The sequence below is a fragment of the Parasteatoda tepidariorum genome, chromosome 3, assembly GCF_982258835.1.
Source record: "Parasteatoda tepidariorum strain Cologne lab strain chromosome 3, Ptep-v5.0, whole genome shotgun sequence".
NCBI classification, from domain to species: Eukaryota; Metazoa; Arthropoda; class Arachnida; order Araneae; family Theridiidae; genus Parasteatoda; species Parasteatoda tepidariorum.
Genome location: NC_141757.1, coordinates 89,192,228 through 89,219,687, shown reverse-complemented (window position 1 = coordinate 89,219,687; position 27,460 = coordinate 89,192,228). Strand labels below are relative to the sequence as shown.

The 27,460-nt window shown below is 29.6% G+C and overlaps 1 protein-coding gene across 2 annotated transcripts in view; it reads right to left on the bottom strand.

Moving 5' to 3' along the window:
• LOC107441897 (synaptogenesis protein syg-2) overlaps positions 1-27,460 on the bottom strand; it is a 165,018-nt gene that overhangs the window by 50,692 nt on the left and 86,866 nt on the right. For both annotated transcript variants that reach the window (XM_043044077.3, XM_043044074.3), the window contains exons 2-6: positions 26,228-26,563; positions 23,541-23,651; positions 10,823-11,026; positions 3,666-3,965; positions 1,929-2,219 (exon numbers count right to left, since the gene is read on the bottom strand). In XM_043044077.3, the coding sequence (XP_042900011.1) occupies positions 1,929-2,219; positions 3,666-3,965; positions 10,823-11,026; positions 23,541-23,651; positions 26,228-26,563 (1,242 nt within the window). The remainder of the gene's footprint in view (positions 1-1,928; positions 2,220-3,665; positions 3,966-10,822; positions 11,027-23,540; positions 23,652-26,227; positions 26,564-27,460) is intronic.

The following is a 27,460-nucleotide window of genomic DNA, read 5'->3' as shown; positions in this document are numbered from 1 at the left end:
CCTGTTGATTTTAAAATAGCTGTCTACAATTTTTCATGCGTATTTATGATACACACATGTTTTGAACTACAGACTAAGAAAAAAAAAGTGTAATTTCATTTTTTATGAATGTTTTTTTTTTTGCAAATTTTAAAGGGGAAATTTTTAAAAATTTGATTTTTTTTATTACATTAATAACTAACTCAATAGTATAGGCACTTGATTTTAAGATGGTAGTTCAAAACATATTTGATAGTTTCAAGAGAGTTTTTGTCTCAAAAGAGTTTTTGTTTTTAGTGAAATAAATGTTTTACAGTGTTTAGCGTATAATTTAAAATGTATGTTATTTTTACCTAAAAATGGCCATTTAAAATAATAATAATATTTTTTTTACTAGTTTTATAAGTTTCTACACATGTCAAAACAAATAAACTAATTTTCTTTAAAATTTCATATTAATATGTAGAAGAAAAAAAAGTTGTAGAAACTAGTTGGATACCTTAATAACTTCTTTATCTAAAATAAATTCTGTATATGATTTACTCAATTTCAATATTAAATACTCCAATATTGTATTAAACAATCAAAAAGTTATAACGTTATACATGTCTTAAAAAATGTCTTTATATCAAAATGTTTCTATGTTCCCTGATCTGTATTTCGCATGCTTCTCTTTATTTTAGCTTCCCCACACTACTCAGAAAAATCAAATCATATACATACAATATATTTTTTTCCTTTTTTTTTAAAGAAAAGTGCTTTTCTGGACCTATTACTATATAGCGAAATACTAACATTTTACACTTATTTTATTTTAAATAAATATTCTATTAAATTATCATCAAATATTCTATAGACAAAGAAAACTTAGCTTGTACAAACACGAAGGAAACAAAATTAAATGTTAATCAACTTTTCGGCATATGCTGAGTGAAACTTTATGAAGAGAGATATATTAAAAATAATAATTGTAATAGATCTCTTCTTAAAATAAATTTAGCATATGATCTACTGAATTTCAATATTAAATACCGTAATATTGTATAAAGTCAATCTTTCTCCAAAATAGAAAATTTTATATCAAACTGTTTCTTATTGTTCCCTGATCTATATTTTATATGTTACACTTTATTTCTCTTAGTTAACATCACACTACATAGAAGAATCGAATCGCTTACATACAAATTGTATTGTTTTTTAAGGAAAAGACTCTCCCTAACCATTTAAAAAAAGGTTTATCACATGATGAGAAATTCAAATATTTCGAATTAATTTTTTTTAATTAAAATATCTACTACACTTTAATTATAATTAATTTTGAAATTATCATATACTACTCTATAGTTAAAGTTATCTTAGTTAATACAAATAAAACAGTAGAGAAACAAAATTAAATGTCAATAAACTTTTCACCATATGATAAGTGAACAAACTTAATGAAGAGACAGATTTTAAAATTAATTACTGTTATAGCAAAGATTTTCTTAAAATAAATTTAGTTTATGATATTCTTAATTTCGGTATTAAATACTGTAATATTGTAAAAAGCAAAACTTTCTCTAAAGGTGAGAAATTTATATCAAACGGTTTCTTAATTGTGTTCCAAGATCCATAATTTACTTGATAATTTTCTAGTACACACCACGCTACGTAGAAACATTGAATCGCATATATTCAAATCGTATTGTTTCTTTCAAAAAAAGTTCTGAAAAATCTTATAGTGAGGCTTATATATGATGTTGCAGCTTATTATACAAACAAAGTGGGTTATATAGCGAAATCCAAATATTTCAAGTCAAGTTTTTTTTTTAAATTCAAATATTTACAACAGTTTAATTATATTATCTATTTAATTACAAGCTACTAAACAATAGTAAAACTAAACTTAGCTGAAACAAGATATATTTACAATAAGCAATAAAAAAAATACCAACGTCTATCAAACTTACATTGCACCAGTAGGTGCAAATAATCGCTGACGCTCTGTCCTTCAGAGTTTCCGGCTAGACATCGATATCTGCCTCTATGCTCTCTTCTAACACTCTGCAGGACTAATGTCTGGTTGCTTATGATGACACCAGCGGACTTGTTACTTTGAACATAATGATCTTCGAATTGCCACGTCACATCATTCACCCAGGGATTCGCTCGAATATTGCATTCCAGATAAACATCACTCCCTTCCTTAATGTTCGATAAGCTGATCGAAGCTCCAAATGCCAAGTTAATTATTGGTGCATCTTTAAAAGGAAGCAAGAGTTAGGAGTTAGATATAGTCCAGGAAGATATAAATATTGTATATATATATATATATATATATATATATATATATATATATATATATATATATATATATATATATATATATATATATATATATATATATATATATATATATATATATATATATATATATATATATATATGTATGTATGTATGTATACATATACAATAATATATATAGTTAAGTTAATACAATGAATTATTCAAAATAGTTTATTGAGATAATGAAATATATTAGCACATATGATAATGTATCTATTTATTTATCGATTATAAGGTTAAAAAGTATCGTTCCATCTTTCAAATTATTTATTATTAGCTTAAAATGACAAATTATGGAAATTTCTATTAGTGTATGACTTAAATTTGACATAATTACATTTATTTTAATATTAAATTAATTTTTTTTTTAAATTTAAGGAGGATTGTTGTCCAGGAACAAACATTGCCCACGCGTAGTCATTGCATGCGTTGATATGGCAACCGTACTGCTTAATAATTCGAAAACGATATTCTTTGTTTAGTTGATTTTTTTTTCATTAAATTCATTGTGCATTGAGATTCGGGTAGTTCATTCTTGGAATTTAGAACCAGAGAGATCCTACAAAATACTTCTCCAGTTGTGAATAAAGAGAATTTCATCGTTTAAACGATGTTTTCATTTTTAGTTTATAAACAAATCAGGAATCTAGTCTACAACTCAATCGTTATCGGTTAATTTTACTAAAAAGAAAAAAAAGGTTCAAAAAGTTCCTTGATAAATGTTAATGGTCTACGGTTCCGTTTCGTTTTCATCTTAACTGATTTTATCTTTTATAATGATTTCATTTCCTTCTTTTTCTAAAATATGATTGCAACGATCTGCTATGAATTCATTATCCCCCCCCCCTGTTTATTTTTAGTTTCCCATACATTATGTTACATTCTTCTGTGTCTATCTTAATGATTCTAGCATTCTACTATGCCACATAACTATATCTATATTGGCTATATATAGAGTAACAGGAGGCAGAAAATATTACGCAAGTAATTAACCTTTACTGTTTCAATTTGCAACCTCAAATATTGGACAGCATGATTATTATTTTAAAACAATTAAGGAATAGAAAAAAAGTTTTTTTGGAACGAAAAAAATTATTTCTGAAGAAATCATTATCTTTAATATCAAACTGAAACCATAGATCAATGTATAGTTCAATTATAAGATACTTAAGATACAAGATATGAACTTATTTTTTTCACTATACAAGCATAAAAACATATACATTTTTATAGTATTACACATTGGACTATTATTCCAGTTTACTAAATATAATGATTGGTAACGTATTTAAATTGGTGCTCGAATTTTATGTGTCTGCTAAATGTATTTTTATTCTTAAAATGCCGTAAAAGATACTTACAATGTACTCTAACAACCCATTCATCTTCGATTGCTGAATTTGGCAATGCTGAATTTTCTGCACGACAAGAGAGGATTTTGTTATTATCGTCTGGTGTCGGTACGAAATGAAGGGTACTAACAGTAAGGTTACCACCATCTGAAACTGTGTCAGTGGTTCCTGCACCAATTTTTTTGCCATCAAGCCACCATGATAACGCTGCTCGAGGCCTTGACCCTGTTGTTTCACATATAATTTGCTTCCGATTCCCTGCATTCAAAGGATAATGAGGAGCAGCTATTTTTACTTCCAGTGGTCTTACTGCAAACAAAACGAAAACATTTTAAAAACTTTTATAAAACCAATTACCTAGCAACATTACTGCAATTTTTGTTAGCTATTGTGTTGTAACTACCACTACGAAAATTAAACATCAATTCACTGGTATATAAGACTTGCTCACTTGATTCAATGACGAGGTACCTTTTGATAGATGAAGGTGGGCATGGTCGATAACTCCGCCCCCACATTATTATATTTCGATAAGAGTTATTTTAATTTTAGTATCTCTTTATTCAAAGTTTCTGAGACCAAGCTACCAAACAAGTGTTTGAATGCCTTCAAAGAAAACCCAAAAATAATTTATGATCTTCTAATAGTTATCAAATCAATAGCTAATGGCTCTCATTTTTACTGTTTCAACAGTTAATCAATAAGTAAGCCAAAAATTTGATTTACTTTGAAAGCTATATTATATCCAGAAATGCATTCATATTGATTTGAAATAGCATTTCTATCATTAAGCAATATTAAAGTGATGAACAATGCGAAAACTATAATATAGAATTTTTTTTTTTAAATATGAAACTTTTATAAAACCCATTATCTAACTCTATTACTTCAATCTAAGTTAGCTATCATCTCCCTGTAACAGTTATTTTTATTTAAGCAACTCATTTATTAAAATTCTACAAAGCTAAGATACCAAGCTAATGTATAAATGCCTTCAAAGAAAACCCCATAATTAATTTATGATCTCCTTACAGTTATCCAATCAATAGCTGAAGAGAAGCCTTCATTTTTAGAGTGTTTCAACAATTAATCAATAAATGAGCTACCAATTTGATTTACTTTGAAAGCTAAATTAGAACCAGAAACATTGTGAAACTCAAAGAGGAAATTCATTTAAGGTGAACCTTGTAATTTCTAGATCTGCAGGAGCTTTTGAAGCCAGGAGGCTTCTCGTTCACTCTTTAGCAAAAGTAAACAATCTTTGTCTAGGATTTCAAGGACTGTCGAAAGTATACCAAACTTGATAAGATTACGGAAGGGTTATTTACAATAAACTTAGGATATTATCATGCTCGTAATATTTAGATCAGTATTTAGTTTCATTGTTATAGAATGGGATGTTTGAATATTGATGCATATTTTAATAAATACTTTGTTTCTAACAGTTGTTTCATTGATCAGCTAGTTTTGGTTTGGATAGTTTATACGTAATGTATTTAATTATAGTTAGAGTCATATATCTTCCCATCTGCCTTTATATGAAAGAGAGTCTGTCTGTTTGGATATTCGCTAATAGCTCGAGAACAAAAGCATAAATTTGGATCATGTTTTTTTTTGCCGTCGGTAAAAATTTATGATGTGGTTTGTAAGGCGTAATATCAAAAGCACAAAATGCCATCGTTGAAAACCATTGTTACAGATTAAACCTCCTCTAATATCTTTAGAATGGCTTCTTTGATTGATACGCCATTTTTCGTTACAGATTGCGAATATATTTTGTGTTATTTTGCAATATTTTCCAACCCTCTACGTTGAGTGGTTCGCATACAACAGGGGTGTCAAACTCAAAAGCTAACTTGGGCCAAATAAACAATGCTTAACTTTAGGTGGGCCGCAGAAAAAGAAAAAAAAATCAGTGTTCATAGAAACAAATATTTTTATTTTGAATAGTACATTATAATAAACATATATAAAGTAAAATTATTGTTTGATACTTGACATCTCTTCTCTACTACCATCTTTCCTATTTCGGGAGAAATTTTAGTGGCTGAGACTACTTTCAAAATTGACCCAACATGAGCGTTATTGATACGGTTTCGAATGGGAGATTTATTTCCATTCATAACAGAAAATAATTGCTCGCACTGATAAGTACTTCCAAGCATTGAAATAATTTCATATGCCAATTTTCGAGTATTTTCAAACCTTGCCGGTAAATATTTGTAAATTTCAGGCACACCCACTTCAATGAAATTTGCCTTCAAATTTGAGTCGCACTAAATCTCAATCACTTCCATTCGCATATTACTGGGTACTGAGTCTATATTTAATGAGAAAATCGAAGAAAACAAAAAAAAATTTCTTCCAAGGAATTGAAATCTTTAAACCTTGTTTCAAATTCAAGATTTGAAATTTTTTCTGCGTATTTTTGATACGATGCAGTATCCCTGGAATGTCAAATACCGCAAGCCAATTAAAATTTTACATTTTCGTGCGTACAATTTATAATTTTATAAGTATATTATAATTTTATATGCTAGTTTCCTTTCTAATTCACATTTCTTTTTTATTTTTGCTTTGAGTCGGATGCATTGACTGGGCCGCAAAAATGTTCATCTCGGGCCGCGAGTTTGACACCCCTGGCATACAATATTGAAAAATGTGTTTGTTATTACGTTGTCCTGTCATCGAAACAGCAACGTTAGGAAATGTTTTAAAGAGAGAAGCAGATGAATCTCGAGAAAAAAATTATGTTCTCTAAGCTCATAGTTTATAAATGAAGTAAAAACGTCTATCAGGAACAAATGCGCAGGCAAACGTAAGTTATTAAGAATTTAAAAAAATACTATTAACGATAACAAGAAGTAGTTTTAAACTTAAATATGCTTATTCTTATTCGTCCAAATAATATTTCATCTTCAAGGCGTTTAAACTTATTAAATTCTGATACTGAACCTTATTACTTACCAGACAATAATAATAATTATTATTTTTTGTCATATTTTTTAAATACGAATTTTTAATTCTCTAACTGCATATTATAAATTTTTAGATAAAAATATTATGAAAATTACAAAAAAATATTATTTTTATTATTAAAAATGGTTTATTTTGATTCGGCACATTCAACCAAAACTAATATAAAAGCGGAAAAGAATGTATAATTTGGTCAGTAACAAGAGTCAGAAATAGCTACACTGCGACAGCCTCTCGTTTAAAGTTGGTCTTTAGGTCAAACTCAGACTTTTTTTTCTTAAAGTAGAGAATAAAGCCTTATAGTCTTAATAAACTTTAAAAGGCTGTGATGTATAGGGTCACAAAGCAAATACTTAAAATCATGATAAAATCTGGCAAAAAATTGTTTCTTAAGTAATTGACTCGTCTACAGTCGTTAAAAATAATGTAAAATTACATGTATAACAGCATACATAGAAAATATATTTAGTTCATCACACAACGAAAATAATAAAAATAGTGTAAATAATATTTATTCTGAACACAAAAGAACATACAAAGCAAAAGTAAACTTGCGGTTTAACATAGCAAAAATGAACTTCCATAAAAATAACTCCCAAAAAAATTTTATTAATTATGCATATGATATTTAAAAAAATTAAATTTAAAAAAAATAATATTCAGTAAAAACTTATTAACTGAAAAAAATTTTTAAAACGAAAATTTCAAAAAAATAAAATTAAAAAGAAGATATTTAACTATGAAAGAAAAACAACAGTTAAAAGAAAGTCTTTTAAGGCTTAAATATTCCGTTGCATATTTTAAAAATTCATCTTTAGTAGCATTGCCTTTCGTTTTATGTTTGAAAAGATATAGCAAGCTGTGATCTTTGGTTTAGATATTGAAATTAAAATAAATAAAAAAAACGTTGTATTTTTTTGTGATTATTTAAAAAGTAAAAAGATACTAACTATTCTCATAAGAGCCTGCTTTTTAACGATCATTTTGAAAGAACATGAACTTTATTTCGTGAATTATTTCTTTTAGAATTTGAAGAGATTCTCGTATTGAGAGTGATATTGCTTTTTAGTATGTATAGGTTGTTTAAAAAGGAAAACTAAAAAAAAAGCTTTAAAAAAAAAATTTTTTTTTTCAATATCATTTTTGTTCGTCATATTATCTCATGAGAAGAAATGCAACATTTATTTGAAATCTGTTTGACAAAAGACATGAGCTGCAGTTGTATAAGTCATATATGATGGAAATTGTATTTATACAGATAAAAGTGAGGTTTAATATATTTTTTTATTTAATGGAGCTTGACTATTATTCAAACTTAACTATTATTGTCAGTTTCCCTTACTTTCTAGCATAGTTTCTCCTAAATTTCTTTCACAGTTTATTTAGTGGTTTAGTTTCCATTATAGTTTTAAACATTTGATTCAGTCGCCCTTATAGTTTTAAACATTTTCGCACTTCAATATGCAAGACTTTTTTGCACTTCAATATGTAAGACTAAAATCATGAATCCCAACAATGATCAGTCGATAAGAATTGTGCTTCCAAGTAGCATCGATCACAGTGCTGTCATAAAATAACGTGATATGTTACGATTACAGATTTACTTAGCTACTTTCACAGAAAAAATTTGCTACCACAGGTTAAAATGCTGTTGTAATTATGGATTTCCTGCGTAACATTTACAGAAATCATTTTTATTTCTGGTAGGATTCAAAACCATTCTGACTAAGAATTTTTTTCGGATGGAATGCCACTATGATGACCGTGACTAAATAGATCGACAGTGGCAGCAAACGTATTAATAATATCTTCGCAAAAAGTACGTTCCGTTGGTGTATAGATTAATAAGGTACTTTTGTTTATTTTAAATCTTTCGAAGGTACTCGATAACACTGTAGCGAAATGTATTGTCTATAAAAAGACTCTCTAGAATCAAGCAGTTCTCAAAATTTTCAAATTTCAGATAAACGTGATTTTAAAAGAGAAGGCGTGATTGAGTGAGTAAGAGAAATTGCAGAATGCTGAAGAGACAAACAAGTAATACAAAAAGTGAAATATTTAAATTAAAATTTAAAAATACATTCTGTCTAAGAATTATTAGTTGCTTGAGTGTTTAAAAATTCTGACATACATTGAAAATTAACTAGATGCTAAATTTCTGATGCACTTATCAAATTTATTCTATTAAATGAAGAGCTTTAGGCAATAAAGTGATAAGCCTCACTATTTTCTCTAAGTTTTCTTATTATTGTTTACTTTACAAGTTATCAAAATTTCCAATAAACAGTTCACTGAAACGCCAATGTATTCAAAATTTAAAAAAAGAAAAAAACACTTTCTTCAGTAATTCTGAGAAATAACAATTCCTTATATTTCTCACAGCCTTTTGAATTAGTAATTAAAATTATTGAACATATTATAGATTAAGTATTAAAATGAAATTTTATAACAATATTTCTTCTTCGTCAGCATCGTCTTTGTCTTCTTCATCTACATAAATAAGCTAGCTAGCGTTCTGAATTTTAAGAATTTTTTCGATCAGAAAAATACTCTTTCTTAAATAATTAAAAAGGTTAGGCGGTGAGTTTTCAATTTTTCTTTAAATTAGTAACCAGTTTCTAAGTTTTTTGGGACACTTTTTATCCTAAGCATAAACGCAATATCAGGTCATAGTTCTCCAACCCAACTTTTTTTACTGGTTTCATATGTCACTATGTTTCTCAATATATTGATACTCAGGATTTCAAGATTTTTTTCTAAGAAGCCAAAACTTCTCGTACTCTTTTTCGTTTTGGTGCATGTTTTCCAAACCTGAGATTATTTGTTGAGTTAGCAAAATCTTTTCTTTCAAACCCCCTTTTACAAATTATTTAAACTTCCTGTATACACTGTAAAAATATTACTCAAATATCACAAAACTTTCTTCGTTTTTGGCGAAACCGTTTCCTAGTTTATATTCCAAGCGAACATTTTGTCAAAGTGACAAAAAAGTAGTACTGTCTAATGTACCTAACTTTTCTAAAAATCACTTTATCGCTTACTACATATAGGTAAAATAACACAACAAGCATAGACAGATTAGAGAGATAAATTACACCTTTGCCCGAAGCGAGTTTCGAACCCCTGATCTTCCTGGTATCAGCAACTCCTTGACCACAGACAGTTACGACAGTCTAGTTACATCATTCCAGTTAACAATCTGACACAATGCACTGCGTTGAGGGTCAGAGTAGGGAAAACATTTTCGTCATGTATTCGAGAGTGCGCGTTTCGTCACAAAATACGTAATTTTGTGATGAAATGATTCTCAAATTTAATGAAATACTGTTCGAGGCTTGCAAAATCATCAAAAATGCGAGTTTTATTTCTGAGAGTGTAAATCCTGATTTTGTCAGAAGAATAACGTATCATTTGCTTTTAAAGTTTCATGAAAAATATTTCTAGACTTAATTCAGAATTTTTTTTTCTTTTTCTGCAGTTTTTAATTTATAAACAATTACTTATTCAAATAACTGAAATCCGGTGACTTTTTAAAATGTTCTCTTTTAAATTATTCTGATAAAAATGTAATTAATGCACTGAGGAAAAATATGGTCAAAACTACCATGATATAGTAAACTTTACAGCGTTTCCGGCTCTATATGAGCACCAAAAAGCTCTATAATTTTTACCCAAGAGCTTTGATAATTATTTTTAAAAATTAACAGTAAGCATGGTGTTATAATATGTCACAAAATTTGGTAAAATTTGGTAATTCTATCATGATACCTAAAAGCATGATAAAAAAAAGCATTTATTCCGTAAAATTTACTTTACTGTTAAATTTACTTATTTTATCTTCAATTTTGTATCTTTTATGAAATGTATTGTATTAAGAACTATAATTTTGAAAAATTGAATTTCCCATAAACCGTTACCATATAAACAGAAAAAAAATTAAAAAATGAATGATTTAACTACCGTCTATTTTCATCTTATAAACTAAAATTACGTTGTTTTTTTTCATTGGAAATGGCATTACGATAAGGTACGCTTACCAGACTTTTTTTTCCTGCTTTAAAAATAAAAATAAATTTTAGATCCTTCCTGCATTCAAAAAAGCAGCATTCATTTATAATTAGTTTCATTTCATAACACCATAACTTAAAACTAACATGTCAAGTTACCTTGAAATAAATGGTAATACTTACAATTAATGTCAATCCGGACCGCTGAAGTTCTTGGTCGAGTTAAGTTAGTGTTGGTTGCTTGACATGTGTATTCTGCTAACAAATCAGATCTTCTAAGTTCAAAAAGGAACAATTCATTTCGAACGAACCCCTGGGGAGTGACGTTGAAACTGTCATCTAAAAGGGTCGTTCCGCGCCACCAAGTCACTTCTGGTGACGGATCACCTGGAAAACAGGACGTCATTAATAACTCTGATAAATATTATCATAAACATGCAGTAATGTAATTTAAATAACCTGGCCATGATAAATGCGTACTGAAGTTAACATGTTGCGTAATTTGTTTCCGGGGATTTAAATTTACATTCAAAACTTGGAAAGTTTGTTGAATTGCAAGAGCTTAAACAGAAATGCTGTTGCAATAGTTATTTACTTATTAGGGAACAGTATTAATGTTGGTATGCAAAACTTAGTTTAAGTTTGAAACTAGAATATTTGTTATGCGTCTTGCCTTAGAGTTTAATTCATCTATTATTCAGACTTTTACTTAATTGTTTGTTTTCGTGTATTATGTCGTATTATTGCATCTTCTAGGTTTTATATTTTCTTAATATATAGCGTAAAATTTAAAACGATTTCATATGATGATATATTTCAGAAAAGATTTATATCTATAACTTTTGAGAAATATTTACTACAGTTAAGAAAAATGCATCTAAATTTTTGTAATTTATTCAAATTTTTCAAAGATTAATAAATTTGAATACTTCTTTTTATGGGGAAAATATTAACCTCGGACATTTTATTTGTTTTGTCTTAAAAACCGTTATTTACTCCAATAGTAATCTTAATTTTTTTTTCATTATTTTTTTTTTTGCGTCTCAAACGATACGATTACACAACGATATGATTACACAACGTTATAAAGGAATACGTACAACTGTATAGAAAAACAAAACTTTTATAAATTTTTAGCGTCTTAGCCTAACTGAACACAGTACTTTCACCAGAAAAATTAACTTTACCCAGCAAAAACTAGAAAAATATTCCCGTTTTAATTTCAAAAAAAGTTTTCATACCTCGTTGCGGCGTGCTTTTTCTTGCGTTTCCATAGAATATGTTTAAAAAAGTGTTGTTTTTTTACACGTGACTTATTTTTTTAAAAATATGGTATTTTCATAATATTAAAGTTCTGCCCAGAAAAATTCTCATAAACAGTTTTACTAAGCATCATGCTGATAGTTTTTTTTTTCCTTAATATGTACACAAATTTGCGTCAGGCAATTTCATCTGCAATAAGAATTTTAATCTTCTCATCATGACAGCCTGCGATTATTTGTTATATGTGCAATGTACCTTTGGAATCACTTTTAAATGGTGTTTCATTTTATATCCGTCATTGAATAGCCGCCCCAATTTTTACTTAACGATCATCAATGTTCAACTCTGAAGCTTAGAAATTTTAGAACCAATCCAGAAGATGCGGACACTCCGTGATCAAGTATTGGGATAAATTTGCCTTCGAGGAACACTTTTTGCAGAAACTAACCTGAATTCGCTTTACATGGAGAGGTAAACCACGAAAATCTTTAACTGTTATCGTGACAGCAAGGGGACTCTAATTCATGGTCAGTGTATCACTAAGGATATTTTATATGTTACGCCAGCACCGTGGTCGGAGAGAGCAGAGTGCGAAATTCGTGACAGCCATCCAGTGCTGGGATTCAAACCAGGGTTACTTGGGAGGTAAGATCTCTATCACTATGGGAGCACCGAAAATTGTTTATAAAAATAACTGTAATTTTGAAAGCCAGAATTTCGCGTAAACTGATACCATATAAAAGGAAACCTATAGTATCTGAATGGTTTAAATTTCGTATATTTTGGTTTTGTTACTAGAATTATAGTTTTTGAAGAGTGTCTTAAATATCCCATACGGTAATCTTACCAGATTTTTTTTTTGATCTTACATATTATTATACACTTTAACTACATGTTTGAAGAAAATAATGAATCCATAAAATAGAACGTGAAATTACACTAGATAAGAACCTTTTGCATTTTTTATAAATTGTAATTAGTTAGCAGTTAATAATTAGTTTAAGGTTTGTAAATTAAGTTACCTCATTAACAAAAGTCATAGAGGTGATATACGAGTGTCTTACGTTTAATAATACGGTAAATCAACTTCAACAATACACAAAATCCACAACACTATTTCTCAGCATATAATAGTACAAATTAGACATTTAATTACTTCAGTATTGAACGATTTATGCAATTCATTAAACGATTCATAATAGTAGTTATTACATCTTTTTTTCGGAATTTGCAAGTTAGTTTAGTTTCATACTTTTAAATCCAAACAAATAGAGGCTTTTCTCATTTCGGTGTAATGTATTTTCCAAATAGCCTGTACATAATGAGATGACGCAGTCACAAATAGCAAGTCAACTGGTCAATGTGGACCACCCATCAAAGTGGGCGTTACTTTCGATGAGCTCCTATCACGTCCACGCCGGTCACCAATGTGGGGCCGGTCACCAAGCTTTCGACAATGCCAACCTTGTGTACATCAGCTCTCTTAATAACGACTAAGTTTTATCTTTTCCCGTAAAAGGTTTACAAAACATCTTCGCACGAAAAAAAAAAAAAAAAATGAAAAACAGCCTGAAAAAGCACATCCTCTTCTTTCAGAAGTTCTAAAATTATCGTTATTTCCTTGCATAAAATATCGTCTACTCGTTGTGCTGTTTTTTATAATTACGGAATTTTTTAGGTATCTAACAAATTATACAGAACGTTGTAACGAAAAATTTCTATGAGAATGATGTAGTACCTTAAAAGAGATTACATGCTTGTTTTAAATTTGCAAATACAAACTAATAATGTATTTTGTTCCACCAAAAAATACCAAGATTGCTTATAAAATTTAAAAGAATTTTTAAAAAAAGTTTAATTGGGTTATAATCATATTTTCCATAAAATAAGTTTACAGATAATCATCAATTATGTGTTAGGAAGCTAAAATATCGCATAAACGAAAGCAGTAGATGTGATATACGAGTGTCAAACTGACCATACGTTCAATTATTCAGTAAATCAACTCCCCTTAATGTATAAAAACCACAACACTATTTCTCAAAACATAATTCTACCATCGGACGTCCAACGTCTACTTCCATTCAGTATTGAACGATTTATTCAATTCATCAAAGGATTTATAGAAGTAGATATTACATTATTTCTGGTTGTGAGGGAACGGTAATAATGGTCATGTGCTCTCACGATTCCAATTTCAGATATATTTCTAAAAGATATATATTCTCCTGCTTTCATTTTTTCGGGATTTGTGGGCAGAGGAGGCTATCGATTATGATTCCCCAAACCAATTTCGAAATCTATCAGTTGAGAAGAGTTCTTCTGCCCTATGAATCATTTACTTTATTTCTTTATCATTTTTCTCTAAGTGACTGACTTGCTATCTCAAAGTTTGCCCATTGCGTGATTTTGGAGACAAAATAAGCTTCTTTTCGTCCCATTTAGATATCTGTGCACGCAGATGTACTTCTAATAATATTTTCTGGACGATTACAAACATATTATCTCACGGAGCATTTCATTTCTAATCGAATAGAGGTTTTTTTTTTTTTTAATGGAAAATATCAAATTATTTGTTTAGTCCCCCCTTCATTTTGGACTTTCGCTTATTTTTATTTGTATAACGAATAAAGGAAGCAGGTGTTTTGGTAAAATTTTATATTTTCAATTAAAAATTGTATAAAAAACTTATTAAAAAAGTATCAAAAATAACTTTAGAGCATCTTAAAAAGTCACAAAGAATGTTTGCCATGAATAATTTTAAATTATTCTAATACTTATGTTACTGGATAATTATTAATTTATCAAAATACCGTTCTGTTTAAAAAAATACACCTTTAAAATTTTTTTTCATTGAATGTGAGCTCATCAGAATGATTTCATCAACAAATTAATGTTAGAAATTATTGCTATTGCGATCAATCGGGATTTGAACATTACGCTATTTCGTGTGTAGGAAAAGGACATTTTAAAGCTAAATTGTTTCATAAAACGTAAGAAAATATTATAAATATTTGAAAAATTATTTTAAGGATCGATAAATAAATTCAGAATATTTATGTAATCTATTTTTTGTTAAAAATGTTCTGTTTTCTGGATCGTTACATTTGGATATGCATTGCTAGATTATCTAGTAATTTGCTTATTTTGAAACATATCCAAAATTCCAAAACTTGCTTCTTTAGTTAGAAAAATAATACAAAGACATTTAAGGAAACCATTTTACAATATGTTTATTTTGACACTAGACAGGACAATAAATTTAATCAAAAACCTTAACTGTGCTTTTCTTTTAAATTGAATTGTTTTCCTTGTTTAAAGTTCAGGTGCTTGTTACGCTCAAAACTTTTGAGAACTTCCTTTTGACAATTTTGACATTCTTGGTGTTCAAGTAAGAATAAGAAAAGTTTTTAATGCGTTCATCCCATAAATCTCTCCTGACAAAAAAAAATTGGTGCACATTCTGCCTACAGCAATAACCATATATGATTATGCTTTTCAGTAATAACCAGCTCAATTCAATTTGCAAGTTAGAATTAAATGTGATTTAAATTTTAATTACATTTTATTTCATTTTTTTAAACTTTTTGAAATACATATAAAAAGGACTTTGTTTCACGTTATGTTTTTAATCTTTTATATTAGAATTAAAGACAAAAAAATATACTGATAAATAAATATTTGATGATTTGAATTGTAATTTTTACTATTCTTGTATATTATTCTCCCCCTTTGTAGGAATCATTTCATCAGTGCTAATATACCAGAAATGCGTTTTTGTTTACTGATGACTCTCAAAGAAAAGCATATTATTCTTTAAATGGACAATGACAATGATCATTTAACTGACTATTTCACCATTAGTGTTTTGTTTTTTTGTAAGAATAACATACGTTATCTGGTAAATGTTTTTTTTTATTAAAAACACTGGGAGTTTATAGAGAAATATATCCTTAAACTGTAGTAATTTCACAATAAATTACAATTAATCCAAAGGATTTTATAAAAGACGAGTTAGGAATAAACTGATTTTATTTAATAATAAACTGATTATTTGACATAATTCCTGTTGCTTTCGAACATGTATCATATAGTATAATGCCTTCCTTGAAAACAGTCACCATTAACATAAGATGGGCATAAGTGTTTTCCAAAAGTATTAATATCCTGAAAATTGTATCCAGACAAATTTCATATGACAAAATGAAAATGTTTTTATTTGGTATGGAGACAAAATCTTTCCTACTATCGAGGAGAAATAAAAAATAAATAAATAAATAAATTAAAAAAAAAACAACTTTTACTGCCACTATATGCTACTATGGGCTGCTAGAAAAGAAGTATATAATGTTATTAGCAATAACACAACTTCCTGAATATTCACATAGAGTACTTATAAAATTATCTTGCTTGGACATACATTCTTGTAATAAACTCAGTTTGACCTTTCATATTGCTTTCTTTACAGAAAAAACGAGTTCATGATTGCATTCCTCTCTTTGTATTATAAACCGTAACTTAGAGTTATGGAAAGAAATAAAAACATTGTGATATATGCGTAATGGTATTTTCCACGTATGTCAGAACAAAAAATAAGGGCCATTAAAAAGCTTCCCAGCAATGTTTCTTTTACCGTTATAGAACACAATGGAAGTAAAAATTAAAATAGAATATTATGTATTATTATTATGTCTGAATACAGACGCAAAATGTTTGAGTCCTTGGTTTATTTGATACATTAAAGCACTGGTGTCCTGCATTTCTGATTTTTGGAAATCATTTGTGAGAAGTAAAACATATGTTGAATAAATAAAAACAGTAGATAACAACTATAATTTCGATAGAAAACATAAAAATTTAGGTTAACGTTCTCCCAAATAACAAATTCCTCTGTTTAATTACTATATAACAATACTCATTTCTATCGCAGGGATATTCAAGAATTTCAAAATCGAATTTATCTAGTTAAGAAAAACCAGGCATACAAAATTAAAAATTTCAAAAATAGAATCGATTCCACTTTGCGGCGAAAGGGATAAATATTATTCCGCCTATGTTTTTACAAAACGAAAATTCATATATGCTAATCATTTTTTTTTATCTTTAATGAAAATTTCAAAATGTATACAATTTTAAATTAAAAATTCTCATATAGGATTATCATTTTTACGACCCCCTCAATAATAGTATAACCTGTTTTTCGACAACAGTTTGTTAGAAACAGTGGCATTTCCTTAAGGTAATCAGATTGAAATTGTATTTATACATTATATTTATCTTGTTGGATTCTAAGAAAATCATGATAAATTTCAAAAAATCTGGAAGAAGGGAGCGAATCCTAAAGAAAACAGATTTAATGAAAGATCTTAATAGTTAGATCAAAAAAAGTCAACTGATCGAAATCCATCTAAAAATAAAGAAAAATGTCTCTTTTTTCTTGATATACTCTGAGACGCCAAATTATTAGGACCACCTGACAGTTTTGTGCAAAATGAGCTATTGCATCACAGTGTTCCCGTTAGGGGACGCAGTAGAGCGGTAGATAGACTTTCGTAGAGAGTCTAGCTACAAAAAGGGAATGCAAGGCAAGTGAACCATAAATTGCTCTGTGTCACGTGGGGAGTAAAAGCAAAAAACTTGACTTAACTGAGTTTGAACGCGGGATGATTGTTGGCCCTCGAAGCATCTGAACAATATCAGCCAAACGGCTGATCTTGCGAATTGTTCGAGAGCAGCAGTTATTAATGTGTACAAAGAGTGAACTATCATTCAGAAAACCGGATCTCAATGTTATGTTTGATGTCGTCAAATGATACTGAATCCTCGAGCTGAAAGTCGACTTGCCAGAGTTGTCCAGTCAATCCAACAGAAGAGTAACAGTACGTCAAATGACAAGGAATCTTAATGAAGGTGCAACTGCAAGCGTCTCTGAGCGAACTGTGTGCTGCACATTACATCGTATAAGCTGTGGGAGCCGACAACCTGCTCGAAAGTCACTGTTGTCAGCCTAAAACAAGAGCAGACCAGTTTGCAAAGAAGCATAAGGATTGAACAGTAGATGACATGAAAAAGGTCATGTGGTCTGATGAATCATGTATTTAATTGCACCCTGCATGAACCTCAACTGCATTGCCACAACACTTCAAGCTGGTGGAGGCAATGTTAGGGTTAGGGGGATGTTTTCTTGGCATTGCACGATGTCTCTGATTCATGAGGAACAACGTCTGAATGCATAGGGGAACTTAAGTGCAATCGCAGATCCAGTACATCCTGTTGCGTAAATGGTGTATCCTGCCGGGGATGAATAATTTCAACAAGGCAATGCTCCTTATCACACAGCTCGTGTTGTCGTCAGATGGTTCGAGGAGCATGACGGTGAATTTACTTTGCTTTGTTGGCCCGCACAATCACCAGATCTCAATCTAATTGAGAATTTGTTGGATAAGATCGAACAGGGCATCAGACAGCTGGATCCAATGCCATCCGATCTGATCGAACTGAAAAGTGCAGTTCATCGGATATGAGGTCAAATTCCTCCTACCTTCGACCAACATCTCATAGAATTTATGCCAAGAAGAATTCGAGCAATATTACGGGTCATAATAATTTGGACACTCAGTGTATAAGCACGATTATATTGTATAGGTGGCAAAAAGTGGGTATTTTTAAACTTTATATGTCCCGAAAGAGTGATTTTTTTATCGTTACATCAGGAAGTTTGGTAAATTTACCGAAAATTATGATTTTCATTTGGTGCGGATACGTAAAATGACAAGATTTTTTCTTTCTTTTTTTCTTCAAATTTAAATTTATCAATGAACATGTAAAGCAGGATAAAATATTTTGTACAAAAAAAAAATCTATTATTTTCATTTTCATTACTCGTTCTCTATACTTCCCACCAAAGCTGCCATATTGGGACACAAAAGCATAAATGTCATTGGCAACTACTTGTAATAATTTTTTTAATAAGCATTTGACAGCTATTGCAAACGATATTCTTTGAAAGTTGTTTTGCCATTTCAAGGAAAATTATTTTTAAGGATTGTGTTCAAAATAGTGATTGGAAAAAACGTTTAAATTTTCTCATTCAACCTATGTTCCTTATAAAATTTGAATGCTTAATAAATATTTTTCAATCTCATAAAAATTAATACAAAATAAGCATAGTTTATACTCAGTGATACATTAATAGAATTTAAGCTAATAAATGAAGGGGGTGCAGGAAAAAATAAAGAGTAGTTGTTCGCATAATAGAAGAACGGGGGGAGGGGTACCCATAACGGGAGATTCCCATAATAGATATAATTCACTGTGCTGATTGGTTGGAAAAAAAATAAAATTGTAACGGAGGAATTTTGTATATTTTCATCAAGTTGAAAACATGACATTTGATTTTTTTTTTCTTTGCTTTTTTTGACAAACTGGCTTTTGGTTAATGCATTCGGAAAAAAATATTTTCTTTATTTCATAAAACAGTCAAAGCATCATTGTATCCATTTTGTCTTTATACAGGAATATCTGAATTCCCTCTCTTACTTTGAGATTAAAAAAGGAAAGAACCGATTGTTTAGTACTAAACAACACAGCGAAATCGTGCGCAAAACTGATAAAAAAATATTTCAAAACAATTTATAAAGCTAAAACAAACCCATTTTTTTTATTCATTATTATTTTTTGCTCTGCCCGTGACCTTACGCTATTTCATTCCTATTGGTGACCTGTAAATATTTTCTTTCACAACGTCAATAATAAAATTCCTCAGTAATGCCGCAGTTTTAATTTGTACCAAATATCTCATTGTGCATATTGTATACTTACTGTAGTAAATTTAATACTTATTAAAACAGCACCAATGACCATAATGCCAGGAGTGCATGTTATTGAAATTAGTTATCACTGTCATCAATAATAGTATAGTGTATTTTTTTACTTTTCTCCTAAATGAATTAGTATTATTTTTCCATTATTTTCCTTTTTACTACATAACTTATTATTTTTTATATCAACTAGAGGGCTCCGCCCCCTGCTCGCTGACGCTCGCCAACCCCCGGAGAATTGCTTCGCAATTCTTGCTTGGTTTGCTTCGCAAAACCAAGAATGCTTTGATTTCATATATTTCAATATTAAACTGAATATTAACTGTTATCATCGAAAAGAATTAATTTTCTTAAATGCAGAATAAGCAGTGTGTCAATATCAATGTCACTTTTTTTCGTTGACTGAAGTTCCTTCTATGTCCTATTTGTTCTTTAAATGAGCCAAAATTGTCAGAAATTAACATCAATGTGCAGATATAATCTTAATATGAAACTTGTTTAAAAAAAATTATAATCACAATAATACAGACTTTGTCCCAAAGAAATGAATATATTTTTAACACATTTAATTCAATATATATATATATATATATATATATATATATATATATATATATATATATATATATATATATATATATATATATATATATGCAAACACTATAATATTTTTCAATAAGCAATATTGTTAAGAACAGGGTAATTTTTAAAAAAATATTTTAATAATATTCAGCAAAATAACTATAAATGAAAACATTAATTTTGCGAAATTAAAATAAACAATGCACCAATAGTATTTTCTTTACGCTAAATACATTTATAAATTTGACATTATATATATATGTTATAATATTTCTCTATATACAATATTGTTAATGACAGGATCATCTTTAATAAATATTTTAATGTTCTCCTTCGTTGTGCATCTTGACAATGCCACATATAATTGACCATGAGAAAAAATAGGCCGTTCAATATATAGCCCAACTTTATCGAAGGTTTGGCCCTGGGCCTTATTAATTGTTAAGGCATAAGCTAATCTAACAGGAAATTGTCGTCGATAAAGCACAAATGGTAAGGAAGAATTACTTGATAATGTATTTAATTCTATTCTTGGAAGATTGACAATACTACCATTTTTATTACCAGTAGCAATTTGGCAAGTCAATACTCTTTTCCCTATTTTAAGAACAGTCAATCGAGTTCCATTGCAAAGGCCATCAACAATAGATATGTTCCTGATCAGCATTACAATGCATCCAACTTTTAATTTGAGCTGATGAGGTGGCAGTCCCGGGAGATTTATGGAGTTTAAATATTCAATAGAATACCTTAAAGTAGCTTCTTCTTCTCTCCCGTCTGATTTATCTACTCCATATAGTGTGGCCTTATCAATACTATAACTTATAACCTCTTCACCTGGCACACGTGATAAAATATTTTCATTAACTTTGTTAACTTCATCATTTTGCGGTGATAATATGATGTGATTAATGAAGTTAGTATTAAGACAATCGATTTTTTCAAAAAACCAAGAAATGATATCTTTACAATAAAGATCAGGAGTGCTTGCATCAAGATGTAAAAGTTCTCCATTGCCAATTGTCAACAACCAATTGGCAAATTCTTGGTTACCAGCTTTAACTCTCATATTAATTGTCAAATGGAGGATTTCAAAAAATGGCCAAAGAAAAGAGTATTTTATAGTTTCATTAATAACCTGCATATGTGTAGCTTTTTTAACGACAGGTAACACTTGTCGAAAATCTCCACCTAAAATTATTATCTTACCACCAAATGGTATCTCATTAGCTAGAAGATCACGAAAAGTTCTATCGATCATTTCTATTGCTTTTCTGGGAATCATACTTGCTTCGTCCCATATAATAACGTCAACATTTTTTAAGCGAATCTTATCACATTTTTTTAAAATACAAATCCCATCGTCACTTAGATCAATAGAATGTAAGGTTCGCATAAGTCTAATTTTATTATAGCAGAGAATAGTTTAACTTTCATAAAAATAGGTGGCAACATTCAGAGATGTAAATAGAACGCTTCGCAAACGCATATATTTCGCTGTTATTATTTTTCATTAAATACTTTTATAAAATATCTCTTCGCTTATTTACTGTATTGCATATTAATTAAATTCCTTGTCATTCAACTTTATCTTATATGCCGGAACCAGATTAAACTTACGAATTAACGTTTTAGAAAACAAATAATCAGATTAATCAATATATCAATACGAAATAAGTTGAGATGTTGTAAAACTGAAGAATGAAATTCTAACTATTTTGTGATTGGTTGCATCTCTGAAAAAGAAAATTCAGACTTGTAAATCGCTTTTTTAAGCTTGCCGTTTTCAGACATGTGATTGGCTGTTGTGAACGGTGGTTATTCTTCATTATTAACTGCAAAATCGTGCTTTAAAACTAAAATAAATAAAAATTTAAAATTATGTAAAAGATTTGAATGCCCTAAATGTCTTCCCTGAAAGATTCTGAATGAATTGATTCCTTAATCTTAGATTTTCATCACGTAGTTAAAAAGTTTTTCAGGGGACAAAATTAACTGCAAAAACTTTTTTTAGAATAGAGAGATTATTGCTTATTTCCACGCTAAATCAAGAATCTTTGGCGTCAATGGTTAACATTGACATGATGTTTTTTTTTTACATTTTTCTTAATCAAATTAATATTATCTCTCTCTTAATTTTGCTTATCAGTACGTAATTTATTTTTCATTTCAATTACAATTGATTTTAAATTATTTAGTTTCGTAGAAACTCATTTCAATAGAATAACTCTAAGTCAAATAAAAACGCGGTTTTAAATAATTTTAGAGTTTCTAATTTCGTTAACGTAGTCCATCAATGGTACCACATTCACCTTGATCATTGAGTTTATCTGACGTAATGAATAAAAATTAATTAAATGATAAAGAATCTGCAATAATTTACTTCTTTGATTAATCAGAGTTTGAAAATGAGCAAACAGTGCTGATGTTGTTATAATATCTTTTAAGAACCAATTGGAAATATCTAAGCTGGCGTCATTCACTATCCTGTTCACTGGAAATCCATCAATGATAAATCATGTACAAATAGTAACCAATAGGAATACGTTTCTATTAAGATGGGAAAATGAATCATCCAATAGAAAAGATGCAAACGACAATTGTTTGATTTATTCTACTCAGTGATATAGATCAATCTTTAGTTGGGGCATCTTTATTGCATTCAATTTAATTTATATCAATGACTGAAAGTGCGCTTTTTCCCTCTTTCCAAATTTTAGGAGACTAGCATAAATTGTTCTGAAGTTATAAGGATAGACTGTCAGATAAACTCTTCGCTTCCTTATTATAGATTAAATTCGTCATTTATGAAAAATAAATTGTGAAAAACATACATCTATGTTTAAAATAATAATTGCACATTCAGTTTCTATTTTTATAAGTATAATGTAAAAAAAGAGGAGTGCTTACGCATCTCTATTTATTTAACACTCTTTTAAGTCAAATACAAATTAGTTTTACAAAGCGAAATAAAGCTCAGTAATTATGATTAATTCAGGAGAATGTTTTTGAGTATTATCATAAAGCAAAATTCGTTGCTTAATTCAACTTTTACGTGCTTATTTTTAAGTTTTTTTTTTTTACATCTAATTTGAATTTGCCTCTTCAGTGTTTTAAAATTACATCTTTTATAGATGGAATAAAAAGAAATCTACCTTCTTTTTATTCCTTTATCATATGAATACATATATGCATACCACGTTATCTAAAAAATATATCTTAAGTATTGTACTCACCACCATCAACTTCGCATGCTAAGGTCAAGAAAGCTCCTTCATCATAAGGTCCGATGATATCTCTCAATCGCTGCCCATGTTCATCCATTATATATGGATCACCTGGGGGAACTGACAAAAAATTGTCTATAAATATCTTAATGATTAGATATACGGTTTTATGTGACACTTTTTCATCTGCATGGCACTCTCTTTTATTATCTAAACTTTCATATTTATTAATGATGCTTTTTCTATAAAAAGATATAGGTCAATGCCACCATTACGTATTTGGCCTTCGTCGATATCTTGTTTTGTCTGATAGGGTGAAGTTATTCTTCAAAAATGATAAGGAACTTGACTTTTTTTGCTAAACAACATTATAGATCAAATTGCTTTAATTTTTTTTATTTGAAATAATGAATTATCTCTTTAGGTCTAAGAAAATATACTTAGGGAAGTAAATAGATTATTTTATGGAAGTACGCTTTTACCCGAACTTATGCAACCTGACCGTATTACTTCACCGGGTATATATAGAAATATTAATAATGATAATTATAAAAATACTTTTTTTCCAACAGAAGAGTCGAATTATTCATAGCACGTCCTACACTGAGAAACTTCTCAGGAGTTTGAAAAACAAATAATGTAAAGAATATGTTTCAAATTCATTAATAAATTAAAATATTTAACTTCATTTAGGTACAGAAATTTAAAAAAAAACTGTGATAATGATTCTTTCATTTCAAGTTCAAGGGATTCTGACTTGGTTTATTGTGGAACTGATTATATCTATGGATTGTGTTCCTGTTTAGTTTAAGAGCACCAGTTAACAAAAAAAGAATCATTATCATTTTAAAATAATACAGAGATTGTCTCAACTAGTTTCATATGATTTCTGATAAAAGGCAGTTGATGTTCAAAAGGCTACACTGGTGTTCAAAATTAGGAGAAATTTTGGTCGATTATCTCCAGAACAACTGGCTAGATTTTAATAAAATTTGGTTGATAATACAACAATTTGGTTTGGTTCATTATACAAAAATTATAACTAATAAACAATTATTGTACGCACGTAAGATCGTGCGTTGTACTTATCAGAGTAGGATGGTATCAAAGAGTAGTTGCAGAATTAAATTTTTAAAAAATGTTTTGATAGGAAATATGCCTCCTTCATACAGATATGCTGTCCTCATGCCATGATTTCATACTGAAAATAAAGAATATTATGAGTTCCTGTCACTGTTTGCCACACTCATTCCGCAATGCTGTTTTGAGACATATGCGGTTCTCGAACTAATTGTAATTCTCCTCCCCAAAGCGCCACATTCCTTATCGGGTTAAAGTCTGCAGATCTGGCCAATCCATCCTGCAAATATCTTCATTTTCCAGAGAATGGTAGACTAGAAATGCAAGGGATGGTGTTGCATTGCACTCAGTACCCATTGCACCCCTGAAAAGGCGAACATGGGGCTACAAGACCTCATCCCTATGCATCACACCATTCATAGTTTCAAAGACATGGATGGGAAGGTGGATAAAAAAGCATTAGGCCAGCCCCGAGCAGCAAACATCTGCCACCTGAATGTTTGATTTCTCTGACATTAGATGGCATGTATCGAATCCCTGGTTCTCTTTCTAAGAAATTACGGCAAAGCAGAAGCGAGGCCCATCAGTGGCGAGAGCATTTGACTATTAATTGACTTCTGTACCATTCAAAACAGACTATTTTGCTTTCGGAAGTCAGTGAGACGCAAACAGCAGGTTTTAATGTAGATAATTTTCTCTCATGAAGCCTTCTGAAAGCAGTAACTCTTGAAACTCGGCTTTCAGTAACCCCATAGAGGCCACAAGACAGCAGAGAAGCTGCAGCCTCCTTGTTGCGCCTCGCTGTAGTCGACAAATAACGGTCTTCATTCACCGTTGTGGCTCTTGATCGACCTTGGTCAGGCTTTTTCTCGATGAAACTATTTCCATAAGTAGTACATGTCGTAGGAAGCTAAATTAAATTCTCTACAAATTTGGATATGAAACAGGTTTGCTTCAAGTCCTGCGCAATTCTCCCCTCGTTCCATTACCTAAAGATTAGTAATTAATACTTTTTGTTGTTTGAAATTGAAAGAATTGATTTAGATTGCTGCATAAAAAGAAAGAAATTTGATAAGATGGTAGAGCAAAAGAAATGCAGTTTTTGCCATGAGCACTAATGAAGTATATTCCTCTACTAGCTCCATCTGCGCACGTATATATGTTTACGTATTTGACACACTATATTTTGATTTTTGTTTAAAAGCTGTAGTTATACATTTCGCTCTGTTGTTTTTGAGAAATTAAAGGAGATCTGCAAATTTTTTTAAGTATGAACACAAGTATAGTCTAAAATTCGATTCCAGTGTTATCCATTTGCCTGTTTTTTTTTTACAACTCTATCCTACTATTTGTGATTTTATCATTGCTTTTACTTAGTTATATATTTTGATATTTGTTTAGCATTGTGCAAAATTAAAATATAAATTTTTTATCCAAGAAAAACTTGTACAAAATTACAGCTAAAAGCATTATTGCTTACACAAATTCCCATATAAGTTTGAATATCGACCATATTTCTTACTCATAAACATATCGAAATAGTTAATTCACAGCAAATCATTATAGATTAAAACAAGCTTGGAATTTGTTACATTTAAATCACATGCAAGACTTACCAATTATGTTAAGCCTCGTGTGCAGTATCAAAGTTCTAGACCTACGAAGATCCACTCTGCATTTGTAGTCTGCTTCGTCTTCTACTCTGGCTGGTTCAAGATAAAGTGTTGGGGGATGTATATTCATATTAAAATAAGAACGATCCTTAATTTCAGGACTTGGAAAATGTTTGGCCTCTTTTATAGTCCTTTTACGGATATCTAATGTATAAATAGGATTTGGCATATCAACACGGTACCATAAAATTAAAGATACTTGATCATCTGATAAGGGAGTGGATATATTGCAGGGAATGGCGGCTTTTTCTCCAGCAACAGCGAAATGAATGGGGACACCTGCAGAGAAAAAAGAAATCATGTTAAACATTTCTTTTAAGAATTGTAATTTTTATCATATATTATTTGATAATTTCTAAAAAAGGTGTTAAAAAGTGTAATGGATAGAAAAAATAAAGTGGTGATGTGCAACACCTAGCTGGATATCAGTACGCCAGTCCAGCAGTGTTAAATAATGTGCGATCTGTTGAATTGTTCTTGTACTTCACTACTGTTTTGTTTATGATTTTATGAATTTTTCAATTATTTATTTTTAACTGAATATCAAGTAACAAAAGAAAAAAATTTTCAAGATCGAGAGTGTCAGTGAGTAGAGGGCAAAGTTCACTAACATACATTAATTTAAAGAGATCTTTTCCTCAAATATTTATTAGAAAAAAATTGAACAGCAAAAAGAATGATACTTATAGGACTTCAAATTCGGGATTGCTACCTAACAAATTTAGTTTTTTCTTTATAATACTCTAGTCAAACATTGCAAAAATATCTCTGCTTAAATTAATGAAAAGTTCGTACTAATTTCTGAAAGAATATTTAAGTTTGAGTCTATCACCGAATTTTAGTAAATGGTTCTTAAAAATGATATTTTTTTAAAACTGTTTGAAGTTACAGTCATAAAATTGAAAGACTGTTAAAATTTCTTTTGTTGTTCTCTCTTGTGGTGTTTTTATAGTATGCTGTTCAAGGTTTGAAATAAGAGAGAAATAATTTGTAAAAACATAAACGTGAAGTTAACTGCGCTTTTAAACAATTGGAGTATTCTTGTCATTCAAACAAAATCTGTATCTATTGTATTTACTTTACAGACCTCAACACGCAAAATATAATAATTATAAATATAAGGGATTGTTTCAGTTCTAAAAATAGCTTTATCATCAGAGTCTAAGCACATAACTC